Genomic DNA, 23,727 nt, shown 5'->3' with positions numbered 1-23,727 from the left:
TCACAGCTGTTAGTGTCTGTACCTGTCTACTCCATGGACAATCCGTCCCTATTGACCCGTGTTATATCCTTCCCCGTCTAACACCCATCATATCCCCCTCTGTCTCCTGTCCTCTGAAAGCTGTTCTATTCAATCAATCAAACATATTTATAAAGCACTTTTTACATCAGCCGACGTCACAAAGTGCTGTACAGAAACCCATTCTAAAACGCCAAACAGCAAGGTATGCAGACGTAGAAGCACGGTGGCTGGGAAAAACTCCCTAGAAAGACCAGAGCCTAGGAAGAAACCTAGAGAGGAACCAGGCTATGAGGGGTGGCCAGTTCTCTTCTGGCTGTGCCGGGTGGAGATTATAAAATAACATGGCCAAGATGTTCAAACATGACCTTTAGGGTCAGATAATAATAAGCACAGTGGTTGTAGAGGGTGCAACAGGTCAGCACCTCAGGAGTAAATGTCAGTTGGCTTTTTACAGCCGATCATTCAGAGTTAGAGACAGCAGGTGCAGTAGAGAGAGGGTCCAAAACAGCAGTTCCGGGACAGGTAGCACGTTCAGTGGGGAACAGGTCAGGGTTCCAAAGCCTCAGGCAGAACAGTTGAAACTGGAGCAACAGCATGATCAGGTGGACTGGGGACAGCAAGGAGTCATCAGGCCAGGTAGGCCTGAGGCATGGTCCTAGGGCTCGAGAAAGAGAGAAAGAGAGAAAGAAAGAGAGAAAGAGAGAAAGAGAGAGAATTAGAGGGAGCAGAAGAAATACTCCAGATATAACAGACTTACCCTAGCCCCCTGACACAAACTCTTGCAGCAGAAATACTGGAGGCTGAGACAGGAGGTGTCGGGAAACAGGCAGGATATAAACCCCACCCACTTTGCCAAAGCACAGCCCCCATACCACTAGAGGGATATCTTCAACCACCAACCTACTACCATGAGACAAGGCCGAGTATAGCCAACGAAGATCTCCCACACAGCACGAACCCGAGGGGGGCACCAACCCAGACAGTAAGATCACATCAGTGACTCAACCCACTCAAGTGGCGCACCCCTCCTAGGGACAGCATGGAAGAGCACCAGTAAGCCAGTGACTCAGTCCCCGTAATAGGGTTAGAGGCAGAGAATACCAGTGGAAAGAGGGGAACCGGCCAGGCAGAGACAGCAAGGGTGGTTCGTCGCTCCAGAGCCTTTCTGTTCACCTTCACACCCCTGGGCCAGACTCCACTCAATCATAGGACCTACTGAAGAGACGAGTCTTCAATAAAGACTTAAATGTCGAGACAGAGTCTGCAAGTCTCACATGGATAGGCAGACCATTCCATAAGAATGGAGCTCTATAGGAGAAAGCCCTGCCTCCAGCTGTTTGCTTAGAAATTCTACAGACAGTAAGGAGGCCTGCGTCTTGTGACCGTAGCGTACATGTAGGTATGTACTGCAGGACCAAATCGGAAAGATAGGTAGGAGCAAGCGCATGTATTGCTTTGTAAGTTAGCAGTAAAACCTTGAAATCAGCCATAGCCTTAACAGGAAGCCAGTGTAGAGAGGCTAGCACTGGAGTAATATGATCACATTTTTTGGTTATAGACAAGATTCTGGCAGCCGTGTTTAGCTCTAACTGAGGTTTATTTAGTGTATTATCTGGGTAGCTGGAAAGTAGAGCATTGCAGTAGTCTAGAAGTGACAAAAGCGTGGACAAATTATTCTACATCATTTTTGGACCGAAAGTTTCTGATTTTTGCAATGCTATTAAGATGGAAAAAAGCTGTCCTTGAAATATTATTGATTTGTTTGCAAAAGAGAGATCAGGGTCCAGAGTAATGCCTAGGTCCAGTTTTATTTGAGATGACTGTACAACCATCAAGATTAATTGTCAGAACCAACAGAAGATCTCTTTGTTTCTTGGAACCTTGAACTAGCATCTCTGTTTTGTCCGAGTTTAAAAGTAAAACATTTGCCGCCATCCACTTCCTTATGTCTGAAACACAGGCTTCCAGGGAGGGCAATTTTGGGACTTCATCATGTTTCATCGAAATGTACAGCTGTGTATCGTCCGCTATATATAGTGAAAACAATAGTGGTCCTAAAACAGAACCTTGAGGAACACCGAAATTTACAATTGATTTGTCAGAAGACAAACCATCCACAGACAATCTTTCTGACAGATAAGATCTAAACCGGTCCAGAACTTGTCCGTGTAGACCAATTTGGGTTTCCAATCTCTTCAAAAGATTGTGGTGATCAATGGTATCAAAAGCAGCACTAAGGTCCTGGAGCATGAGGACAGATGCAGAGCCTTGGTCTGACGCCATTAAAAGGTAATTTACCACCTTCACGAGTGCAGTCTGGGTGCTCTGATGGGGTCTAAAACCAGACGAGATTCGATATAGGCCGATAGTTTTTTATATTTTCTGGGTCAAGGTTTGGCTTTTTCAAGAGAGACTTTATTACTGCCACTTTTAGTGAGTTTGGTACACATCCGGTGGATAGAGAGACGTTTATTATGTTCAACCTAGGAGGGCCAAGCACAGGAAGCAGCTCTTTCAGTAGTTTAGTTGGAATAGGGTCCAGTATGCAGCTTGAAGGTTTAGAGACCAAGACTATTTTCATCAATGTGCCAAGAGATATAGTATAAAAAAAACTTGGGTGTCTCCCTTGATCCTCGGTCCTGGTAATGTTGTGCAGACTCAGGACAATTGAGCTTTGGAGAAATACGCAGATTTAAAGAGGAGTCCGTAATTTTCTTTCTAATGATCATAATCTTTTCGTCAAAGAAGTTCATGAATGTATCGCTGCTGAAGTGAAAGCCATCCTTTCTTGGGAATGCTGATTTTTAGTTAGCTTTGCGACAGTATCAAAAATATATATTTTTGATTGTTCTTATTCCCCTCAATTAAGTTGGAAAAATAGGATGATCGAGCAGCAGAAAGCGCTCTTCGATGCTGCATGGCACTTTCCAAGCCAGTCGGAAGACATTCAGTTTAGTGTAACGCCATTTCCATTCCAAATTTCTGGAAGCTTGCTTCAGGGCTCTGGTATTTTCGGTATAGCAGGGAGCTAATTTCTTATGACAAATGTTTTTTTGTTTTTAGGGGTGCGACTGCATCTAGGGTATTACGCAAGGTTACACTTAGTTCCTCAGTTAGGTGATTAACCAATTTTTGTACTCTGACGTCCTTGGGTAGGTGGAGGGAGTCTGGAAGGGCGTCTAGGAATCTTTGGGTTGTCAGAGAATTTATAGCACAGCTTTTGATGATCCTTGGTTGGGGTCTGAGCAGATTATTGTTGCGATTGCAAACATAATAAAATGGTGGTCCGATTGTCCAGGATTATGAGGAAAAACATTAAGATCCACAATATTTATTCCATGGGACAAAACTAGGTCCAGAGTATGACTGTGGCAGTGAGTGGGTCCAGAGACATGTTGGACAAAACCCACTGTCGATGATGGCTCTTTCCCTCTCTCTTAGCCCATCTCTCTCTCTCTCCTCAGATCTGACTATGACTTGGAGTATGACAGCTACCCAGATGACCTCTACGGCAGGTAGGCTTCTATACTGTACCTGGTCTCACCTACAGATCTATATTTTGCTAGAGATTTGTGTTTTTCACTCTAAGGGCCAAGTACTGAACAAGCTCTATTACGATCAAGTGTTCTGGTTTAGAACTTGTACTTAGCTGTTGTATGTAAAGATGCTCTCTTGTGTTGCAAAAGCCTTTCTGAAAGTGAATGCAATTATCTAGTCTTCCTTCTCTTCCTCTTTTGATTGCATGTGTCTCATGGACAGGCGTATCTCTGACTCCTGATTTGTCTAAGAGGAGTATGTCTGCTTGTGATAGTCAGGCCCCTTGGATGAGATACGAGAGATCATACTGTACCATCTTAGTGTTAACCCGTCTTAAATCCCCTTGCCTGGTACAGACCAAACGGCTACACAACACAAAGTAAACTTTATTTGCTTGAGTAACTGTGTGTCTATATTCTTCTGCAAGTGATAATTGTGTGACTGTATTTTGAAGGGCCTGAGGGAGGGAAATGCTGTAGTGTTCTGAGGGGAGGGGTGTCTCAAAGTGAACCCCTGCTTAGTGCCGAGGCTCTACTTGTATAGCGTAATTAGCCAGGCTTTGAACGGCTGTGAGAAGCGGGCCCTCTGTGGCTGGTGCTGATGAAGGGAGCTGCAGAGAGGAGAGAAGAGAACTTGCATAAATAGCAGGGGGGTGTTAGAGCAGGGACAGACTGAGAAAGCCCCTCTATCTCCATCAATGTCGAAGAGCAGCTGATGCTTTGTATAGAGGCACAGCATTGATAGGGGTTTATGAAATATGATATCATGTCCAGATATATCTGTGAAGATGTATTGACTGTAAGCCATTTTAAACTGCCTAGTACGAAGGGTACACAATTTAAACCTGTCAGAGTTGGGGGACCTTGGGGCAATTGTTTTCTGATTACTCGATTGCACCGTTTAAATGAACCTTGATGTGTCCTTATTCACAGCTACAGTAGCAAGACTTGTTAACAAGGTTTTCCCTGTGGATTACTTTAGGTAACATAGCTCCTATTTCTGTACACTGAAAATGTCAATTTCACAGATAGAGAATAACCTGGCTAATATACGGTTGTCATTAGAGGTAGTGAAATAAGGGACCATGTATCTACGGGTATTTCTGTCTAGGAGGCATCTTCTGGTGTGTGTGTGCATATGGGTGATTTTCGAGAAATCTTGGTTTCAAAGATTTCAAACATGAAACCTTTTAAAAAGACTTGCATCAAAAAATGTCATTTTGAGGCATTAATAACAAGGTCTGAAGTGTTTGGGAGCATTCATTTAAAAACATTTACTGACAATTTAACACTTTTTGAACATATTTTCTGAAAAAAGTATTTAAAAAAGTCTGAAAACATCAAGACCATTAGGAAAGCTAATACATTTTCACATTTTTAAAACATGTATTATTAATGGTCATGCACAGTTACTGGAAACTCAGAAATAATATACACTGCTCAAAAAAATAAAGGTAACACTTAAACAACACAATGTAACTCCAAGTCAATCACACTTCTGTGAAATCAAACTGTCCACTTAGGAAACAACACTGATTGACAATAAATGTCACATGCTGTTGTGCAAATGGAATAGACAACAGGCGGAAATTATAGGCATTTAGCAAGACACCCCCAATAAAGGAGTGGTTCTGCAGGTGGGGACCACAGACCACTTCTCAGTTCCTATGCTTCCTGGCTGATGTTTTGGTCACTTTTGAATGCTGGCGGTGCTTTCACTCTAGTGGTAGCATGAGACGGAGTCTACAACCCACACAAGTGGCTCAGGTAGTGCAGCTCATCCAGGATGGCACATCAATGCGAGATGTGGCAAGAAGGTTTGCTGGGTCTGTCAACGTAGTGTCCAGAGCATGGAGGCGCTACCAGGAGACAGGCCAATACATCAGGAGACGTGGAGGAGGCCGTAGGAGGGCAACAACCCAGCAGCAGGACCGCTACCTCCGCCTTTGTGCAAGGAGGAGCAGGAGGAGCACTGCCAGAGCCCTGCAAAATGACCTCCAGCAGGCCACAAATGTGCATGTGTCTGCTCAAACGGTCAGAAACAGACTCCATGAGGGTGGTATGAGGGCCTGACGTCCACAGGTGGGGGTTGTGCTTACAGCCCAACACTGTGCAGGACGTTTTTCATTTGCCAGAGAACACCAAGATTGGCAAATTCGCCACTGGCACCCTGTGCTCTTCACAGATGAAAGCAGGTTCACACTGAGCACATGTTACAGACGTGACAGTCTGGAGACGCCGTGGAGAACGTTCTGCTGCCTGCAACATCCTCCAGCATGACCGGTTTGGTGGTGGGTTTGGTGGCACAGCCATTAGGTACCGAGATGAGATCCTCAGACCCCTTGTGAGACCATATGGTGATGCGGTTGGCCCTGGGTTCCTCCTAATGCAAGACAATGCTAGACCTCATGTGGCTGGAGTGTGACTCCAAATCCAGACCTCCATGGGTTGATAAATTTGATTTCCATTGATAATTTTTGTGTGATTTTGTTGTCAGCACATTCAACTATGTAAAGAAAAAAGTATTTAATAAGAATATTCCATTCATTCAGATCTAGGATGTGTTATTTTAGTGTTCCCTTTATTTTTTTGAGCAGTGTATATTTTTAAATTAACATTTGATTTGATTTTGACTGATTTCTCTCATTACCGCAACACCTTCTGCAATATACAACCTAATATTTTTGCTATTTCATTGAAACCTGACATATTTTAAAAATGATGTGGCAAGCCTGAAAGAACATAACGTATAGATTCTGCACATTTAAAAGCAAACTACTATTTTTCCATTCATTAAATTAACACCTGTTACGGTAATGATACATAGGTTTTGGAAATGAGGTTGATGATTTCAGAAATGACAATAAGTATACTAAGACTGAGGTTTGGTTAAACATTATACAATTTGATGTAGAAAATAAATTCGATAATATTGGCACAATCATTGATTCAAGTTTTGATTTTCTCATGATGTCAAGCAAAGAGGCACTGAGTTTGAAGGTATAAATAAATCATTCTCTCTTATTATTCTGACATTTCACATTCTTAAAATAAAGTGGTGACCCTATCTGACCTAAGACAAATAATTTTTACAAGGATTAAATGTCAGGAATTGTATTTGGCTAAGGTCTATGTAAACTTCCGACTTCAACTGTGTATATAAGTGAGAATGCTGTTGCGGAGGATCAGGAACCTTAGAATGTTTTGCTAACAATAGAGAAGACATGATGACTAAGCAAATGTACTCAATGTACATAATTAGACATTAATGAAGCATATTTTCATAGAAAATTTTTAATCTAACTTTTTTCTAAATGTGGAAACCTACCTGTATCGGTAATGGTAATCAATACTGTTGTGTATGCAGTCTGACAAGAGAATGTTTATCTGGAGAAATACAAAGAGATCTGCTTACCTGGTAGCCATCTTGAAGGTACTGGCAGATGTGTTGCTTCATTCAAAGTCAAACTTTGTTACAAATTCTGTGTGTGTGTAAACAGTCCTTCAAAAATGTTGCAGACATCAGTCATGCACACTTCATTTCCCACTATTTTTTCATTATTATTATTATACATGAATATTCAGTTAATATTTTTTCTGTAATTTGAAACATCTAGTAGTACATCCATTTTTTTTTCTGAATATTTTCATTTGACTCTGTATAAATTACAACATAACATACATTCAGACAGAGCTGGACACGTTGCGGTAATGTCAATTTCATCAGAAAATGCAATAAAATACTAAAATAATTCATTCCTAAATTGAAATTACTATTTGTGCAAGATAGAGAACACTTATCTTTATTATTATATTTTGTTATTGTCACGACTTCCGCCAAAGTCGGTCCCTCTCCTTGTTCGTGCGCCGTTCGGCGGTACCGGCTTTCTAGCCACCGCCGATCCACTTTTCATTTTCCATTTGTTCTGTCTTTGTCTTTTCACACCTGGCTTCACTCAACCAATTACTTGTTTATTATTTAACCCTCTGTTCCCCATGTTGTGTTTGTGAGTGATTGTTTATTGTAATTCGGTCCGTCTTTGTGGGCTCGGTATTGTTACTCGGTATGTCTTTTTTGAGTAAAGTACGTTGATTACTCATATCTGCTGTCCTGCGCCTGACTCTACACCAGCTACACACAGGACCCTTATAGTTATATTACTAAATTACATGTTTTATATTTTAAATCACTACTGCCGTGGTATTTTAATGGTTTAATGGGAATGACCGGCGTGTATGTAAAAAAAATATATATTTGACATATATTTGTGAACAAACAGGTGTAGTTATCGTTATATAAAGATGGTTGACGTTTTACTTGTTCCTAACCAGTTGTGTTTTTTTGTTATTTTCTTTAAGTTGTTTGTCACTTTTTTTTCTTTCTTATTTTGTACATAATGTTGCTGCTACTGTCTCTTATGATCGAATATAACTTCTGGACATCAGAACTGAGATTACTCACCACAAACTGGCAGAATCCTTTTCTTCCTTTAATGAGCCCGACATGAATGACAAACTGCTTTCCCGGGAACAGGCCCAGATCCCTGTCATTTGCGTGAAGAGAAGGGGGAGAAAAAGGGGCTGGAGGGCGGACTGACTTCTGAGAATTCCTAGGCAATTGAATAAACCCCCACTGCCTTCCATTGTGCTAGCAAACGTGCATCTTTGGAAAATATCAATAAAAATCAATAACCTACGCAGAAGATTAAACTATCAGAAGGGACATTCAAAACTGTAATATTTTATCATGGCTGAATGATGACATTATCAACATACAGCTTGCTGGTCATACACTGTATCGGCAGGATAGAACAGCTGCGTCTGGTAAGACAAGGGGCGGCGAACTACTGTATTTATTTTTGTAAATAACAGCTGGTGCACAATATTTAAGGAAGTCTCAAGGTTTTGCTCGCCCGAGGTAGAGTATCTCATGATAAGCTGTAGACCACACTATCTACCTAGAGAGTTTTCATCTGTATTTTTCGTAGCTGTCTACATACCACCACAGACTGATGCTGGCACTAAGACCGCACTCAATGAGCTGTATTCCGCCATAAGCAAACAGGAAAACGCTCACCCAGAGGCGGCGCTCCTAGTGGCCGGGGACTTTAATGCAGGGAACTTAAACTTAAATCAATCTTACCAAATTTCTATCAGCATGTGAAATGTGCAACCAGAGGGAAAAAAACTCTGGATCATACAAAGCTCTCCCTCACCCTCCATTTGTCAAATCTGACCATAATTCTATCCTCCTGATTCCTGCATACAAGCAAAAATTAAAGCAGGAAGCACCAGTGACTAGATCAATACAAAAATGGTCAGATGAAGCAGATGCTAAGATTTTTCAACGCCGATACGATTATTGGAGGACCAAAAAAGCCGATACCGATTAATCGGACAATTTATTTATAATAATGACAATTACGACAATACTGAATTTACGACAATACACTTATTTTAACTTAATATAATACATCAATAAAATCAATTTAGCCTCAAATAAATAATGAAACATGTTCAATTTGGAGAGAGAGGCAGGTCGTTATTGCGTTGAACTAGTTAACTGTAAGGTTGCAAGATTGGATCCCCCGAGCTGGCAAGGTGAAAATCTGTCGTTCTGGCCCTGAACAAGGCAGTTAACCCACTGTTCCTAGGCCGTCATTGAAAATAAGAATGTGTTCTTAACTGACTTGCCAAGTTAAATAAAGATTAAATATAGGTTTAAAAAAAAAGAAACAAAAAAAAAGGCAAAATCGGTGTCCAAAAATACAGATTTCCGATTGTTATGAAAACTTGAAATCGGCCCTAATTAAATCGGCCATTCCGATTAATCGGTCGACCTCTAATACATACCCCAACCAGAAGCCATGGATTACAGGCAACATCCACACTGACCTAAAGGCTAGAGCTGCTGCTTTCAAGTAGTGGGACTCTAACCCAGAAGCTTATAAGAAATCCCACTATGCCCTCCGGCGAAACATCAAACAGTCAAAGCGTCAATTCAGGACTTAGATTGAATTGTACTACACCGGCTCTGACGCTCGTCAGATGTGGCAGGGCTTGCAAACCATTACAGACTACAAAGGGAAGCACAGCCGAGAGCTGCCCAGTAACACGAGCCTACCAGGCAAGCTAAAATACTTCTATGCTCGCTTCGAGGCAAATAACACTGAAACATGCATGAGAGCTGTAGTCAATGAACAACATTCTCACAGAGGTGCTCCTTTTGTCCAGGTGGGAAAGGGCAGTGTCAAGTGTAATAGAGATTGTGTCATCTGTTGATTTGTTTTGGAGTGAACAAGGTTAAGGGCAGAGAAGCTTGTTTGACACTAAGAAAGCTTTGTTGTAGAGCGTTTAACACAAAATCCGGGGAGGGGCCAGCTGAGTATAAGACTATTATCTGCATATAAATGGATGAGAGTGCTTCCTAATACCTGAGCTATGTTGTTGATGTAAATTGGAAAGAGTATGGGGTCTAGGATCGAGGTACACCCTTGGTGACAGGCAGTGGCTGTGACAGCAGATGTTCTGAATTTACACACTGCACTTTTTGAGAGAGGTAGTTAGCAAACCAGGCCAAAGACCCCTCAGAGACACCAATACTCCTTAGCCGACCAACAAGAATGGAAAGGTCTATCGTATCAAAAGCATTGGACAAGTCAATAAAATAGCAGCACAACATTGCTTAGAATCAAGGGCAATAGTGACATAATTTAGGACTTTTAAGGTTGCAGTGACACATCAATAACGTGAGCAGAAACTGGTTTGCATACCAGAGAGAACACTATAGACATCAAGAAAGCCAGTTAGTTGATTACTGACACGTTTTTCCAACACTTTTGATAAACAGGGCAAGATAGAAATTGGCCTATAATAACAGTTAGGATCAACTTGATCTCTCCATGTTTAAATAAAGGATGTACGTGGCTGGCTTCCAAGCAATGGAAATCTCCCCAGAGAGGAGAGAGGTTAAAAAGGTCAGAGATAGGCTCAGCGAATAATAGGGGCAGCAACCTTAAAGAAGAAAGGATCTAAACCATCTGACCCAGATGTTATTTTGGGTCAAGTTTAAGGAGCTCCTTTAGCACCACAGACTCAGTGACCGACTGTAGGGAGAAACTGTGTGGCGGAGTGGTGAAAAAGGAGGGAGGAGCATCAGGGCCAGTCGCATTAGAAGGGGTGGGAGATGATGAAGTGTTGGATGGGCAAGGAGGCATGGCTGAGTCAAATATGAATCTTTATCAAGTGGTGATTATAAAACTCAGCCATGTACATCTTGCCAGTAACAACCACATAATCAACATTAAGGGACATGGGTAGCTGTGAGGAGGAGGGTTTATTCTCCAGATCTTTCACCATTTTCCAGAAATTCTTGGGGTTAGACCCATAGAGAGAGAACTGCTCCTTGAATAACTAACTTTGGCCTTCCGGATAGCCTAAATGCACTTATTTCTTATTTGCCTGAATGACAGGATTTGTGTGCCGAGCTTTTCACCAAATGGTGTTCTTGAGGTGGAGTAACTCTGCCAGATCACGGTCGAACCAGGGCCTGAACTTGTTTTTTATTTATTTATGGGGGCGTACTTGTTAACAATATCACTGAAAAGATAAAAAAAAGAAGGTCCAGGCATCTTCAACAGAGGGGATCAAGCTGATTCTATACCAATTTACAGAAGCTCGGTCATGAAGGAAGGCTTGCTCATTAAAGTTTTTCAGCAAGCGTCTATGACAAATCAGGACAGGTTTAGCTGAGCAGCCATTACGAACGCAGGCCGTAAAACAGTGATCATTAAGGTCATTACAGAAAAAAACAGACGGATTCCCATCAGGACTATTTGAGGATAACATCAAGGAGAGTAGCATTTTCTGGGTGTTTGGAGTTATACCTTATGGGATTGGTAATAATCTGAGAGAGCTTTAGGGAGTCCCATTGTTTTAAGACTTGGTCAAGTGGTAAAGCATGTCCCAGTTTAGGTCACCTAGCAGGACAAATTCAGACTGAGTGGGGCCAGGAGAGAGCATGGGGCAGGTAGGGTACAGGTCGGTGCTGATGGTGGCTCAGCCAACAGATCATATGATGCAGTACTTCCCTGAGGGTTGCGGGTAGCAGGGCAGCAGAGTTTCTGTATTGAAACTATCTATTGACCCGCACTGTATCCACATGACCTGGTTGTCAGCCGCTGGTGGTGATTTCACAGATGGATGAACACAGTCTCTCTGTACACAGTCTCTTTGCATAGCTGACTGGCCGCCCGCCCACTGGTCCGGAGTAAAAACACAGCCCAGGGCGGCGGCAGTGGAGCACTGTGAGGAAAGGGGGAATGCCAGGGCAGTGGAGGGAAAAGGGCAGATTGAACAGAGGATGAGTGGAGAGGGGGATGGCAGTATGAAAGACAAGGCACTCGCCAGCCAGCGCAGGCATCGCTGATTGATAGGTGATCCATTCAGTCCCATCTCCCCTTTTACAGACACTCTTATGGCCATAGAAATGCAAGGCCTTGCAGTCTGAGTTAAAAAGTATCTTAACTTCATCCTGCACTGGCATTGGATTAGTGATTATATATATGTATGTCCTCTTATGAAAAACCTAAATCTGTTTTGCAGTGCATCCAATAAGAACTTTGGTAATTCACTCAAACAACATCTTACCCTTTCTCGGAGTCCCAGTCTTCATCTAATATCATTGTCTTTGTGTATCTTCTTAGTATAAAGTAGCTTCATCCTGAACTTACTTTGAACTGTAGCCTACTGTACATACTGTATGAAATGAGCTGCCAAACCACTGATTCATTCTCATTGAGCCCAGCATTTCAACAGAGGCCCTGTGTGTGTGTGTAAATATGTATTGGCAGTTATCTGCTCTGCTGTGGATTAAAAGCTTACAAAAGTACAGTACTCTCGAAGTAATTCTCTCTCTCCTTCATGGACTTTTCTTTGTTGCCAGAGACTACATGTAAGGCAGAGTAGGTCATCATATTCAGAAGTTCTCAGTAAAGTCAACTATATATCCACAGTTCTTTTTTGCTTCTCTACATTTCTGTAAGACACATAGACAATACACGTGCTACAACCACATAGACGGGGCAGCTGCATCTCTGTCAAACTGCACAGTCAGATGATCTGAAACATCACCACACCCTCTATTTGCTGGGAAGCACACCACAGGAGGCTGGTGGCACCTTATTGGGGAGGATGGGCTCCTGGTAATGACTGGACGGGAATTAGTGGAACGGTATCCAGTACATCAAAGACAGCTTCAATGTTTTTGATGCTATACCATTCGCTCCGTTCCAGACATTATTATGAGCCCTCCTCCCTTCAGCAGCTTCCACTGATGCATACATAGTAATTGCTGGTATCAGAAGACATATTTGAGAGAGAGAGACCAGCGCAAATCAAAGCAGTCCAGACAGTGCTCTTTGGACAAGGGCTATTTAGTGCACCAGGCTATGAGATCAATCTAGAACAGATGATATCAATATATCACTGTGATTATAGTGTAACGATCGTCGTATGAAGGAGTGGACCAGTGTTCATGATAAATTTAATACTCAAAACACACAAACAAAATAACTAAGAGGGAAAACCGAAACAGTCCTGTCAGGTGCAGACACTAAACAGAAAACAACTACCCACAAAACCCAAACGAAAAAGGACAACTTATATATGATCCCCTGGACTGTGGAGGCGCACAGTCCTGTGGAGGCGCACTGGAGGCCTGATGCGTGGGACCGGTACAGGTGGCACCTGGATGATGATACTCACCTCAGGGCGAGTGCGGGGAGGAGGCACAGGACATACTGGACTGTTGAGGCGCACTGGAGGTCTAGAGGGTAGAGCTGGCACAACCCATCATGGCTGGATGTTTATTTTTGCCCTGCAAATGCGGGGCTCTGGCACAGGTCGCACTGGGCTGTGCAGACGCACCGGAGGCATAGTGCGCAGAGCTGGCGCAGGATATCCTGGTCCAAGGAGACCAGGAGCATTGAGCCGGCACCATCCGTCCTGGCTGGATGCCCATTCTAGCCCGGCCAATGCGGGGAGCTGGAATAGAGCGCACCAGGCTATGAATGGGCACTGGAGACACTGTGCGCATCACTGCATAACACGGTGCCTGACCAGTCACACTGACTCTGCCACTCTCCTCGTGTGCCCCCCCTCCCCCAAAAATCTTTTTGGAGCTGCCTCTCGGGTTTCCGTGCTGTGTCCCCTCGTATCGTTGCCGTTCCTCTTTCGCTGTTTCCACCTGTTTCCATGGCAGGGTCTTGTCCCCTGCCATAACCTCCTCCCAGGTCCAGGATGTCCTCCACTCTCTTTTCTCCCAGGCCCAGGATCTCTGCTCCTCTTGACCACGCTGCTTGGTCCTTTTTAGGTGGATAGTTCTGTAGCGATCGTCGTATGAAGGAGTGGACCAAAACGCAGTGTGGTAAGTGTTCATGATAAATGTAATACTCAAAACACACGACCAAAATAACATGGCGGGAAAACCGAAACAGTCCTGTCAGGTGCAGACACTAAACAGAAAACAACTACCCATAAAACCCAAACGAAAAAGGACAACTTATATATGATCCCCAATCAGAGACAACAATAGACAGCTGCCTCTGATTGGGAACCACACCAACATAGAAATAAAGAAACTAGAATGCCCACCCTAATCACACCTTGGCCTAACCAAAATAGAGAATAAAAACCTCTCTATGGCCAGGCCGTGACATAGAGTATACACTCAATATATAATGGCACAAAATAGCTTATGGACATTATAAACGAGTCCACCATTTCATTTGATTGGCATTAATAACCTTTACTGTAAATCTGTCTGGAGGCAGGTATTTTCAGTGCTGCCTGCCTGCCAGGGAGATTGACTCTCATCCTGCAGGGATATGTCTACACTCTTAGAAAAAAAGGTGCCAACTAGAACGTTAAAGGGTTCTTTGGCTGTCCCCATAGCAAAACCTTTTGAAGAACCCTTTTTGGTAGCAGGTAGAACCCTTTAGGTTCCAGGTAGAACACTTTTGGGGGTTCTACCTGGAACCAAAAAGGGTTATCCTAAGGGGACAGCCGAAGAACCAATTGGACCCCTTTTTTCAAAGAGTGTATTGTCCAGCTCCCATTTGGGAATTTAGGAACGTTTGCTCTGACACATCAGCAGGCGATTGTTTTAAAACACATGCTAGCTGGAGAATCTTCAGTTTATGAGAAGGAAAAAAAACAATATAACAGTCTTAACTAGGGAATATCACATGGCCAAGAAAGGATCAGGACCCTATTCAAAAGCAATGTTCCCTATAATGTTTTTCGACATTGAGCCATTTTCAAGTCTACTGATCGCAACTTCCTGCGCGTGTTTACTGTGAACACTGACACGGAACCCAAACCGGCTGCACTTGTGGCCATCGTGCGCTATCGTGCATACATTTATTTTGCCCCCCCACACCAAACGCGATCATGACACGCAGGTAAAAATATCAAAACAAACTCTCAAAATGACATTAATTTGGGGACAGGTCGAAAATCATTAAACATGTATGGCAATTTACATGTATGGCTAGTTAGCTTGCACTTGCTAGCTAACGTTAATTTGTCCGATTTAGCTAGCTTGCTGTTGCTAGATAATTGGTCCTGGAATATAAACATTGAGTTGTTATTTTACCTGAAATGCACAAGGACCTCTACTCCAACAATTAATCCACACATAAAACGGCCAACCGATCGTTTCTAGTTTAACTTATATGGTGATCACATCTAAACTTTTATTGTATTACCACGACTACCGGCAAAATAGTTAATATTTCAGTCACCCACGTGGGTATAACCAATGAGGAGATGGCACGTGCTTCTATAAACCAATGAGGAGATGGGAGAGGCAGGACTTTCAGCGTGATCTGCGTCAGAAATAGGAATGAGTTCTATTTTAGCCCTTGGCGTTGCAGACGCTCGTTGGCGCGCGCGAGCAGTGTGGGTGCAATAATTGAATAACATGGATTTCAAAATTAATTTTGCAAGCTCGCGCACGCGACGTGTCCAGTCTGGTCAGCATGTGAGGTTGTGCCCGCTTTAAGTTACAGTTTTAACAGTGGCCAAGTAGGCTACTGTGGCTATTTGATCATAATGTAGGCCTACAGGAGTGGTCTACCATCAAAAACAATAGAGAAAAATGCATCCCCTAACATTTTAGCATGTAAATAGCTGTTCTAACATTCAGCCTACAGTAGCAGCAAATGTGTGGTATTCAATGTAGGCCTACATGAGATTTAAAAAAAAAACATACAGGGCTTGACATTAAAAACCTCTGGGATATGTGGGACGGTAGCGTCCCACCTGGCAAACATCCAGTGAAAATGCAGAGCGCCAAATTCAAATAAATTACTATAAAAACTTAACTTCCATGAAATCACACATTCAATATACCAAATTAAAGCTACACTTGTTGTGAATCCAGCCAACGTGTCAGATTTAAATTCTCAGATTTAGATTCTCATGCAAACGATGCTATTATCTGAGGATAGCACCCCAGTAAACAAAGACAGACAAGCATTTTTCAACCCTCCAGGCGCGACACAAAACGCAGAAATAAAGATATAATTCATGACTTACCTTTGACAAGCTTCTTCTATTGGCACTCCAATATGTCCCATAAACAAATGGTCCTTTTGTTCAATTAATTCCGTCGATATATATCCAAAATGTCAATTTATTTGGCGCGTTTGATCCAGAAAAACACCGGTTCCAACTCGCTCAACATAACTACAAAAGTTACCTGTAAGCTTTGTCCAAACATTTCAAACTACTTTTGTAATACAACTTTAGGTATTTTTTAACGTAAATAATGGATAAAATTGAAGACTGGATGATCTGTGTTCAATACCGGAGGAAAACAAAGTGTAGCTAGCTTTCAGGTCACGCGCCTCTAACAAAGAGTACACTTCCCTCTAGCCTCATTCTGAACAGTGTTACTTCTTCATTTCTCAAAGGAAAAACCTCAACCAATTTCTAAAGACTGTTGACCTCCAGTGGAAATGATAGGAACTGCAAAAAGGTCCCTTAGGAATCTGGATTCCCAAGGAAACCTCCTTGGGAATCCCCCAAAAATAATATCTGAATGGTTTGTCCTCAGGGTTTTGCCTGCCAAATAAGTTCAGACATAATTCAAACAGTTTTAGAAACGTCAGAGTGTTTCTATCCAAATCTACTAATCTTAGCTTCTGGGCATGAGTGGCAGACAGTTTAATTTGGGCACGCTTTTCATTCAAAATTCCAAATGCTGCCCCCTATCCTAGAGAAGTTATTAAGGAGGTGACTGAAGATGTTGTGTTGTTTGATGCAAGAAACCATTTTACAAAATACAATTATGATTATTCTATACCATTATTACAGAGAATCAGACAAATTATGCTACCCTCTGCCTATTGGCTAATTAGCTTATTCAAGATCATCTCAAAATTACACCACTGTCACTTTAAGACATAAAAAAAGGTCATTAACTGACCCACTTTTCATAGATAGCTAAAAATTTACACATTTTATGCTCTCATAGGAAGCAACCACTCCCTTATTGTTGACTAGAAATTAGCTGTAACTGGGCTAATAACTCACTAACTAGCAAAGAATATGAACAAATCTGCACAGGTGGCAACATACAGCTCTTACTTTGATCTCAAAACAAGTGCATCTACTTGCAACTGCTCATGCTGTAAAAACGGTCCAGTTCATATTGAATGGCACAGATAGCAATGGCTATTTGCATATAGGTCTACTGCAGCTCTGATTGATTACGTTGCACCGGTCTGTGTAGATTACAGGCCTTGATTGTCAATACAATAGAATCCTACTCTGATGCGCTCTGCCTGCAAGAACATCTCTTGTAGTTAGTTTTGCATACTAAATATTGAATAATTCATTTTGTTTCAGTATGTTACGTTGAAAGTGGCTAATTTTGCATTGATTTGAGCACAATTCCCACAGTAGAGTGAAATGATGATAGTGCTCACTAAAGGGGAAAAACTAGAACGTTTAATGAAGTTCAATCTTGTGATCTCTGTGCAGGCTGATATTTCTTCTGTGCGGCAATCCGAGGGAAGCTGCACTCCCACCAATGTGTGCAACTTAGAGGGAACATTGCTCATAAGTAATATTGTGTATTTTCCCTACAGAGTGTTTGACTACCAGCGTGTCCCAGCCTCCGTAATGCCAGTCCCAGTGGAGCCCAGCCCTATGAAACACTCCCGTGATCCCTCTTTCTCCTCCGGCCTGCACCGCTCCAGAGACAGACCACAGGGCAAGAGGAGCACACAGCGCACTGGCTCTTCCAGGGCCAAATGTAAGGGACCTCACACACTGTAACACACACACACACACACTCATGCACGCACACATACACAATCTGTCATACTGTGTGACTTACACACTCTTGCTCACGGCGCACTCTATGCAGTCACACACAGTCCCATCCTTACCACACACAGTCCCACCCTCACCACACACAGCCACACCCTCACCACACAGTACTACACTCACCACACACAGAAACACCCTCACCACACACAGACACACCTTCACCACACATAGACACACCCTCACCACACACAGAAACACCCTCATCACACCCAGAAACACCCTCACCACACACAGAAACACCCTCACCACACACAGAAACACCCTCACCACACACAGACACACCACCACACCCAGACACATCCCCACCACACAGTACTACACTCACCACACACAGAAACACCCTCACCACACACAGACACACCTTCACCACACATAGACACACCCTCACCACACACAGAAACACCCTCATCACACCCAGAAACACCCTCACCACACAAAGAAACACCCTCACCACACACAGAAACACCCTCACCACACACAGACACACCACCACCACACCCAGACACACCCTCACCACACAGACACACCACCACCATACCCAGACACACCCTCAAAACATTGTCCTACACTCACCACACACAGAAACACCCTCACCACACACAGAAACACCCTCACCACACACAGACACACCCTCACCACAGACAGAAACACCCTCACCACACACAGAAACACCCTCACCACACACAGAAACACCCTCACCACACACAGAAACACCCTCACCACACACAGACACACCCTCACCACAAAGACATACCCTCACCACACAGTCCTGCACTCACCACACACAGAAACACCCTCACCACACACAGTCCCACCCTCACCACTCATAGAAACACCCTCACCACATAAAGTCCCACCCTCACCATGAACAGTCCCACCCATAAAAACAGCTCATTACAGGGAGAATGTAATCTGTGCATGTGCAGTGAACATTTTATCTGGAGTGTGTGAGCCTATGAATCCATGTGGGAGTGTGTGTATTGTAAACCTGAATGTTCCTCCCTGTGTAATGTCATCCCTACATGGGGAACGGCAGCGCTGGGAGCCCATAGTACAGGGAGAGGCACCAGATGGTCTCTTCATTAAAAGCTCTCTGCTCCTTCCACTACCAAGCCTACCATATCCAGTCTAGCAGCATGCTGCAATTATACCAAGTTAATAGTGCATAACAAATAAGAATTGTTTATACTAGTTTATTACAAGCCTTAATAGTTTTTACTGCCAGCCCATCAGAGGGAAATTAGATTGTAGCTGCAGAGGTCGAACAGCTTTTAACAGCAAAGAGTTTCAGGGTTGTGATATGAATGTTCCAATACAGACCATAGGCTACTGGAGAGAGATGCTAAGGGAGACGGTGCTTACAGTGATGGCATGAATGACAAGACAAAGTGGAGGATAATTAAGGGAGACACGATTGCCGATTACCCAGGCCCGATTGCTTCTGCCAAATTTAAAGCCTGGCCCTGCTCGAAACCAGAAATAACTGTTAGTAAATCTGTTAGCTGCTCCTCTATCGCACACACTCCCTGCGCAGACAGCTCACTCTGCTTATGGCGGCTCTGAGGCGGTAACCATAGCAACGGCTCTGCTTGGGCTACTCTGCTCAATGAAGAGACATGAGACCAGTGAGCTGTTAGCTACTTTTCAGCACTCTAAACTCCAACATTATTATTTTCTGTGAAATAATCTCTCCTGTTTTATATTTGACAAGGTTGAAGCATCTTCTGACACAATGTTATGATCTTATTCAGATATGACTGTACTGCGCAGCAGAGCACGAGCAAATGGCTCAGCTTCAAAATGTTAGTGATACACTATATACACAAAAGTATGTGGACACCCCTTCAAATTAGTGGATTTGGCTATTTCAGCCACACCCTTACTGACTGGTGTATAAAATCTAGCAAACAGTCCTGCAATCTCCATTGACAAACATTGGCAGTAGAATGGCCTTACTGAAAAGCTGAGTGACTTTCAACGTGGCACCATCATAGGATGTTATCTTTCCAACAAGTCCATTCGTCAAATTCCTGCCCTGCTAGAGCTGCCTCGGTCAACTGTAAGTGCTGTTATTGTGAAGTGGAAACGTCTTGGAGTAACAATGGCTCAGTTGCGAAGTGGTATGCCCCACAAGTTTACAGAATGGGACCACGAGTGCTGAAGTGTGTAAAAATTGTCTGTCCTCGGTTGCAACATTCACTACCGAGTTCCAAAATGCCTCTGGAAGCAACGTCGTTACAAGAACTGTTCATCAAGAGCTTCATGAAATCAAACATAGTGCCAACTGGAAAGTTTGGTGGAGGAGGAATAATGGTCTGGGGCTGTTTTTCATGGTTTGGGCTAGGCCCTTTAGTTCCAGTAAAGGGAAATCTTAACGCTAAAGTATAGAATGACATTCTAGACGATTCTGTGCTTCCAACTTTGTGGCAACAGTTTGGGGAAGGCCCTTTCCTGTTTCAGCATGACAATGCCCACGTAAACAAAGATTGGTGTGGAAGAACTTGACTGGCCTGCACAGAGCCCTGACCTCAACCCCATCGAACACCTTTGGGATGAATTGGAATGCCGACTGCGAGCCAGGCCTAATCGCCCAACATCAGTGCCCATCCTCACTAATGCTCTTGTGGCTGAATGGAAGCAAGTCCCCGCAGCAATGTCCCAACATCTAGTGGAAAGTCTTCCCAGAAGAGTGGAGGCTGTTATAGCTGCAAAGAGGCGACCAACTCCATATTAATGCCCATGGTTTTGGAATGAGATGTTGGCGAGCATACTTTTGGTCATGTAGTGTACATTTAGTGATACCTGAGCCCTCCTGTACCCTAGTTGTTGATGAAAAAACAGGCCCTAACCCCATGTATAATGTCGGGCGGGTTGGACTAGGGTCGGGGTAGCAAAGCTCTAGTCTTTCTACACTATTAAACCCGTCTGGGCCCAATCCTTTTTTAAGACCTACACTCATACATTTATGTCAATTGGAGATTTGTGCGAAAGAGGATTCATCCTTATCTCCCTTTCTCTTACTCTCTCCCACTCTCGTTCTGCAGTGAAGATGGCAGAGCTGCTGGCCATAAAGCGGGAGTTGACTCTGATCAAGGTGCAGATTGACGGACTGCTCGACAGCGTGGACAAGATGGACAGACAGAGGAAGGACCACTCAGGTAGAGGAGAGCTGGGCTGGAGGCTGGGGAGTTAGTATAAAACAATCTCTTCATTGGAAGCTTAACTTTGAGAATTTCTCAGATTCTTTAGTGCTACATATGATACATTATTTCTAATGCTCTTGATAAGAGCTAACTGGAGGGGAAACATATTATTCATTGATGAGAGTAAAGAAAATCTATTCATCATCAGAATTTTGGCCCATTATGACTCCTATTTATTATCGATTGGGACATCTTGCATCAGTGAGCACTGCATCCAAAATGTTGTGTACAGGATTGCCAGGTTGACTAATGTGGCGCTATCTGCAACGACAGGAGTAAAAACAAACACTGTTAAAATAAGGGCTATATTTGCCATGGAAAGCTGAGATGCACTGAAAACAGAGCCTACTGTACTATTGCTGACACACTGTCTCTGTGTGTGTGTGTGTGTGTGTGCGTGCGTGCGTGCGTGTGTCTGTGGTCCAGATTCACCTCCTACCCAGGAGGGCAGTGTGTCGGACTCAGTGAGCAGTCTGGAAGATTCTCCCGTCAGCCTCCCACACAGACAGAGGGAGAGCCCAGAGCCTGGAGAGGCCAGCGATGATGACCAACACCTCCAACACTACCAGCGCCACTGCAGGGTAAACAATACATCATTCTGCCTCCCTCTACTGGAGACACAACACACCTGCACCACCAGTAACTACTTCTGTGTGGGCTGTTTGTCAAAGTTTTCTGAAAGTCAATATCTTAGCATATTAGCTGTCACTGTTGGTTGTCATAGTTATCTAAAAGTGGGTGTCTGTCATTGAAGAAAGAGAGCAAGATATTGGTAGAACAATAATTGATTATTTAGTAGCTTATTGTCATTTTTTTCAAAAGAGTAATTATCTGCAATCACAGTCAAGTGTCTGCCTACCTGTCTGACACAATAAGGGTTCTGGTTCTGTACCACTGTTCATTATCTATGCTAGGCCGTGAGTCCGACATGCTCACTGAGTCCGACACACTGCATGTTGGCATGTATTGTCATGAATCTTGTCCCAGAGGCAGCTCTGCAGCCACGAAGTCATAACTCTGATTTTAAACCTAACCTTAACCACACTGCTAACCCTAGCCAAAAAGTGATTTGTTTTTTTGACATGAATTCTGAAGATATAGGCAATTTTTAGGCAACCTTCAGAAGGTATGAATAGAGCAGAAGATTGTTAACCAGTCAACCACTGTACTGCATTTCAAATCGGTTATTAGTCCAACACTCTAACCACTAGGCTACCTGCCGCCGATAAACCTCAACCTGCGGCTGTGTGGGCTGAGCTGTAGGTGGGTTCACCAGGTGAGTCATTGTTTCTCTGACAGTTGAGGGGGAAGGGGGAGGAAGATGGAAGGTATGAATAGAGCAGAAGATTGTTAACCAGTCAACCACTGTACTGCATCCCAAATCTGTCTCAATGGCAAGGGGTAATACCACCTCCTAAGGTTGCCAGTCACTCATCCCTCCTAAACTTGGTTATGTGCTGACATGACAAACACTGCTATATTTGCTCATCGCCATTTAGAAACCATCACTTTCACCAATCAGTGATCTCCAAAATTACCACAGCTGGGCATTTGATTAAGTTGATTTTGTTGGTCGATTAAAATATCCTGATTGCGCTGTGACTGTAATTCTCCATCTGTGCATCTCTTTAAAGTCTTCTCTCTGTCTTTTGGTTTCTCAGATAAATAACCATCAATCTGATCTAGAGGATGACATGTGAGGAGATCAGGTGTGTATGGCTAATAAAGGTGATTTGACAGAACTATATCACAAAAAAAGTATTGTTTGCATTGAAATGCTGTGTAATAAGTGTAGGTTAATATATTGTGATATCGAGGTGCTTATTTATGTTGTTGAAAATGATCTCGAATCATAATGTACATGTTGTACATATGAATTATTGAATGGTGTAGATGACCAGGTGTCCTTCAGTCTTGGTGATGATGTATTTTTAATTATGAAAACTTGATCTTGATTTTAAGACCAATGATGGAATGTACAGTACATTAACTTGAAACTGCACTCGCACTGTAGCACTTTTGTACTTTGTAAAGCAATTTAATGATCTTGAGGATTATGTGCTTCTCATAATGTTTAATGTCTGTTTTATGTGGTGAAGCAAATTTCCACATTGCGTGGACCAATAAAGTTTTTTAAAATAAAATTCTCCATCTTCTCACTTTTACTCACTCTAGACTCAAGGACCTCAGTGACAGCAGCACACAGAGATGGAGGGGGATTGAAGTGAAAGGAGGCGTGTTCATCTCTAATCACAGTCAACATGGACACAACCCTCAAATAAATATACTGTTCATTACAAAGTAGAGCTGGGGCGATAAACCGGAAATTATCGACAACAACTTATCACAGGCATTTTGCTGATATCGTTCATTACGATAAGTAGCCTATACTAGAGAAATGTGAAGTTTGAAATGAAATAAGTTTGCTAAAATGGGTGATAGTCAATGGGACAATTGATGGCTACAACCATCAAACTAGTAGTAGTAGTTTAAAGGATAAAAACAACTGGTGTACATCAATGTTAAAAACGATTCCTTCTATTTATCGTAATTGCATCAATTCAGGC

The 23,727-nt window shown here is 43.0% G+C and overlaps 1 protein-coding gene across 1 annotated transcript in view; it reads left to right on the top strand.

Annotated features, from left to right (window-relative positions):
• Window positions 1-23,413, top strand: part of LOC139407582 (RNA-binding Raly-like protein) — a 51,704-nt gene extending 28,291 nt beyond the window's left edge. Inside the window, exons 3-8 of the mRNA XM_071151408.1 lie at window positions 3,486-3,536; window positions 17,714-17,880; window positions 21,002-21,115; window positions 21,587-21,741; window positions 22,822-22,869; window positions 23,336-23,413. Of these exons, the coding sequence (XP_071007509.1) occupies window positions 3,486-3,536; window positions 17,714-17,880; window positions 21,002-21,115; window positions 21,587-21,741; window positions 22,822-22,860 (526 nt within the window). The 3' untranslated portion in view covers window positions 22,861-22,869; window positions 23,336-23,413. The remainder of the gene's footprint in view (window positions 1-3,485; window positions 3,537-17,713; window positions 17,881-21,001; window positions 21,116-21,586; window positions 21,742-22,821; window positions 22,870-23,335) is intronic.
• The last annotated feature ends 314 nt before the right edge of the window (window positions 23,414-23,727 follow it).

This window comes from Oncorhynchus clarkii, chromosome 4 (assembly GCF_045791955.1).
Source record: "Oncorhynchus clarkii lewisi isolate Uvic-CL-2024 chromosome 4, UVic_Ocla_1.0, whole genome shotgun sequence".
NCBI lineage: Eukaryota > Metazoa > Chordata > Actinopteri > Salmoniformes > Salmonidae > Oncorhynchus > Oncorhynchus clarkii.
The sequence above is the reverse complement of the archived record's forward strand: the minus strand, read 5'-3'. Positions and strand labels throughout refer to the sequence as shown.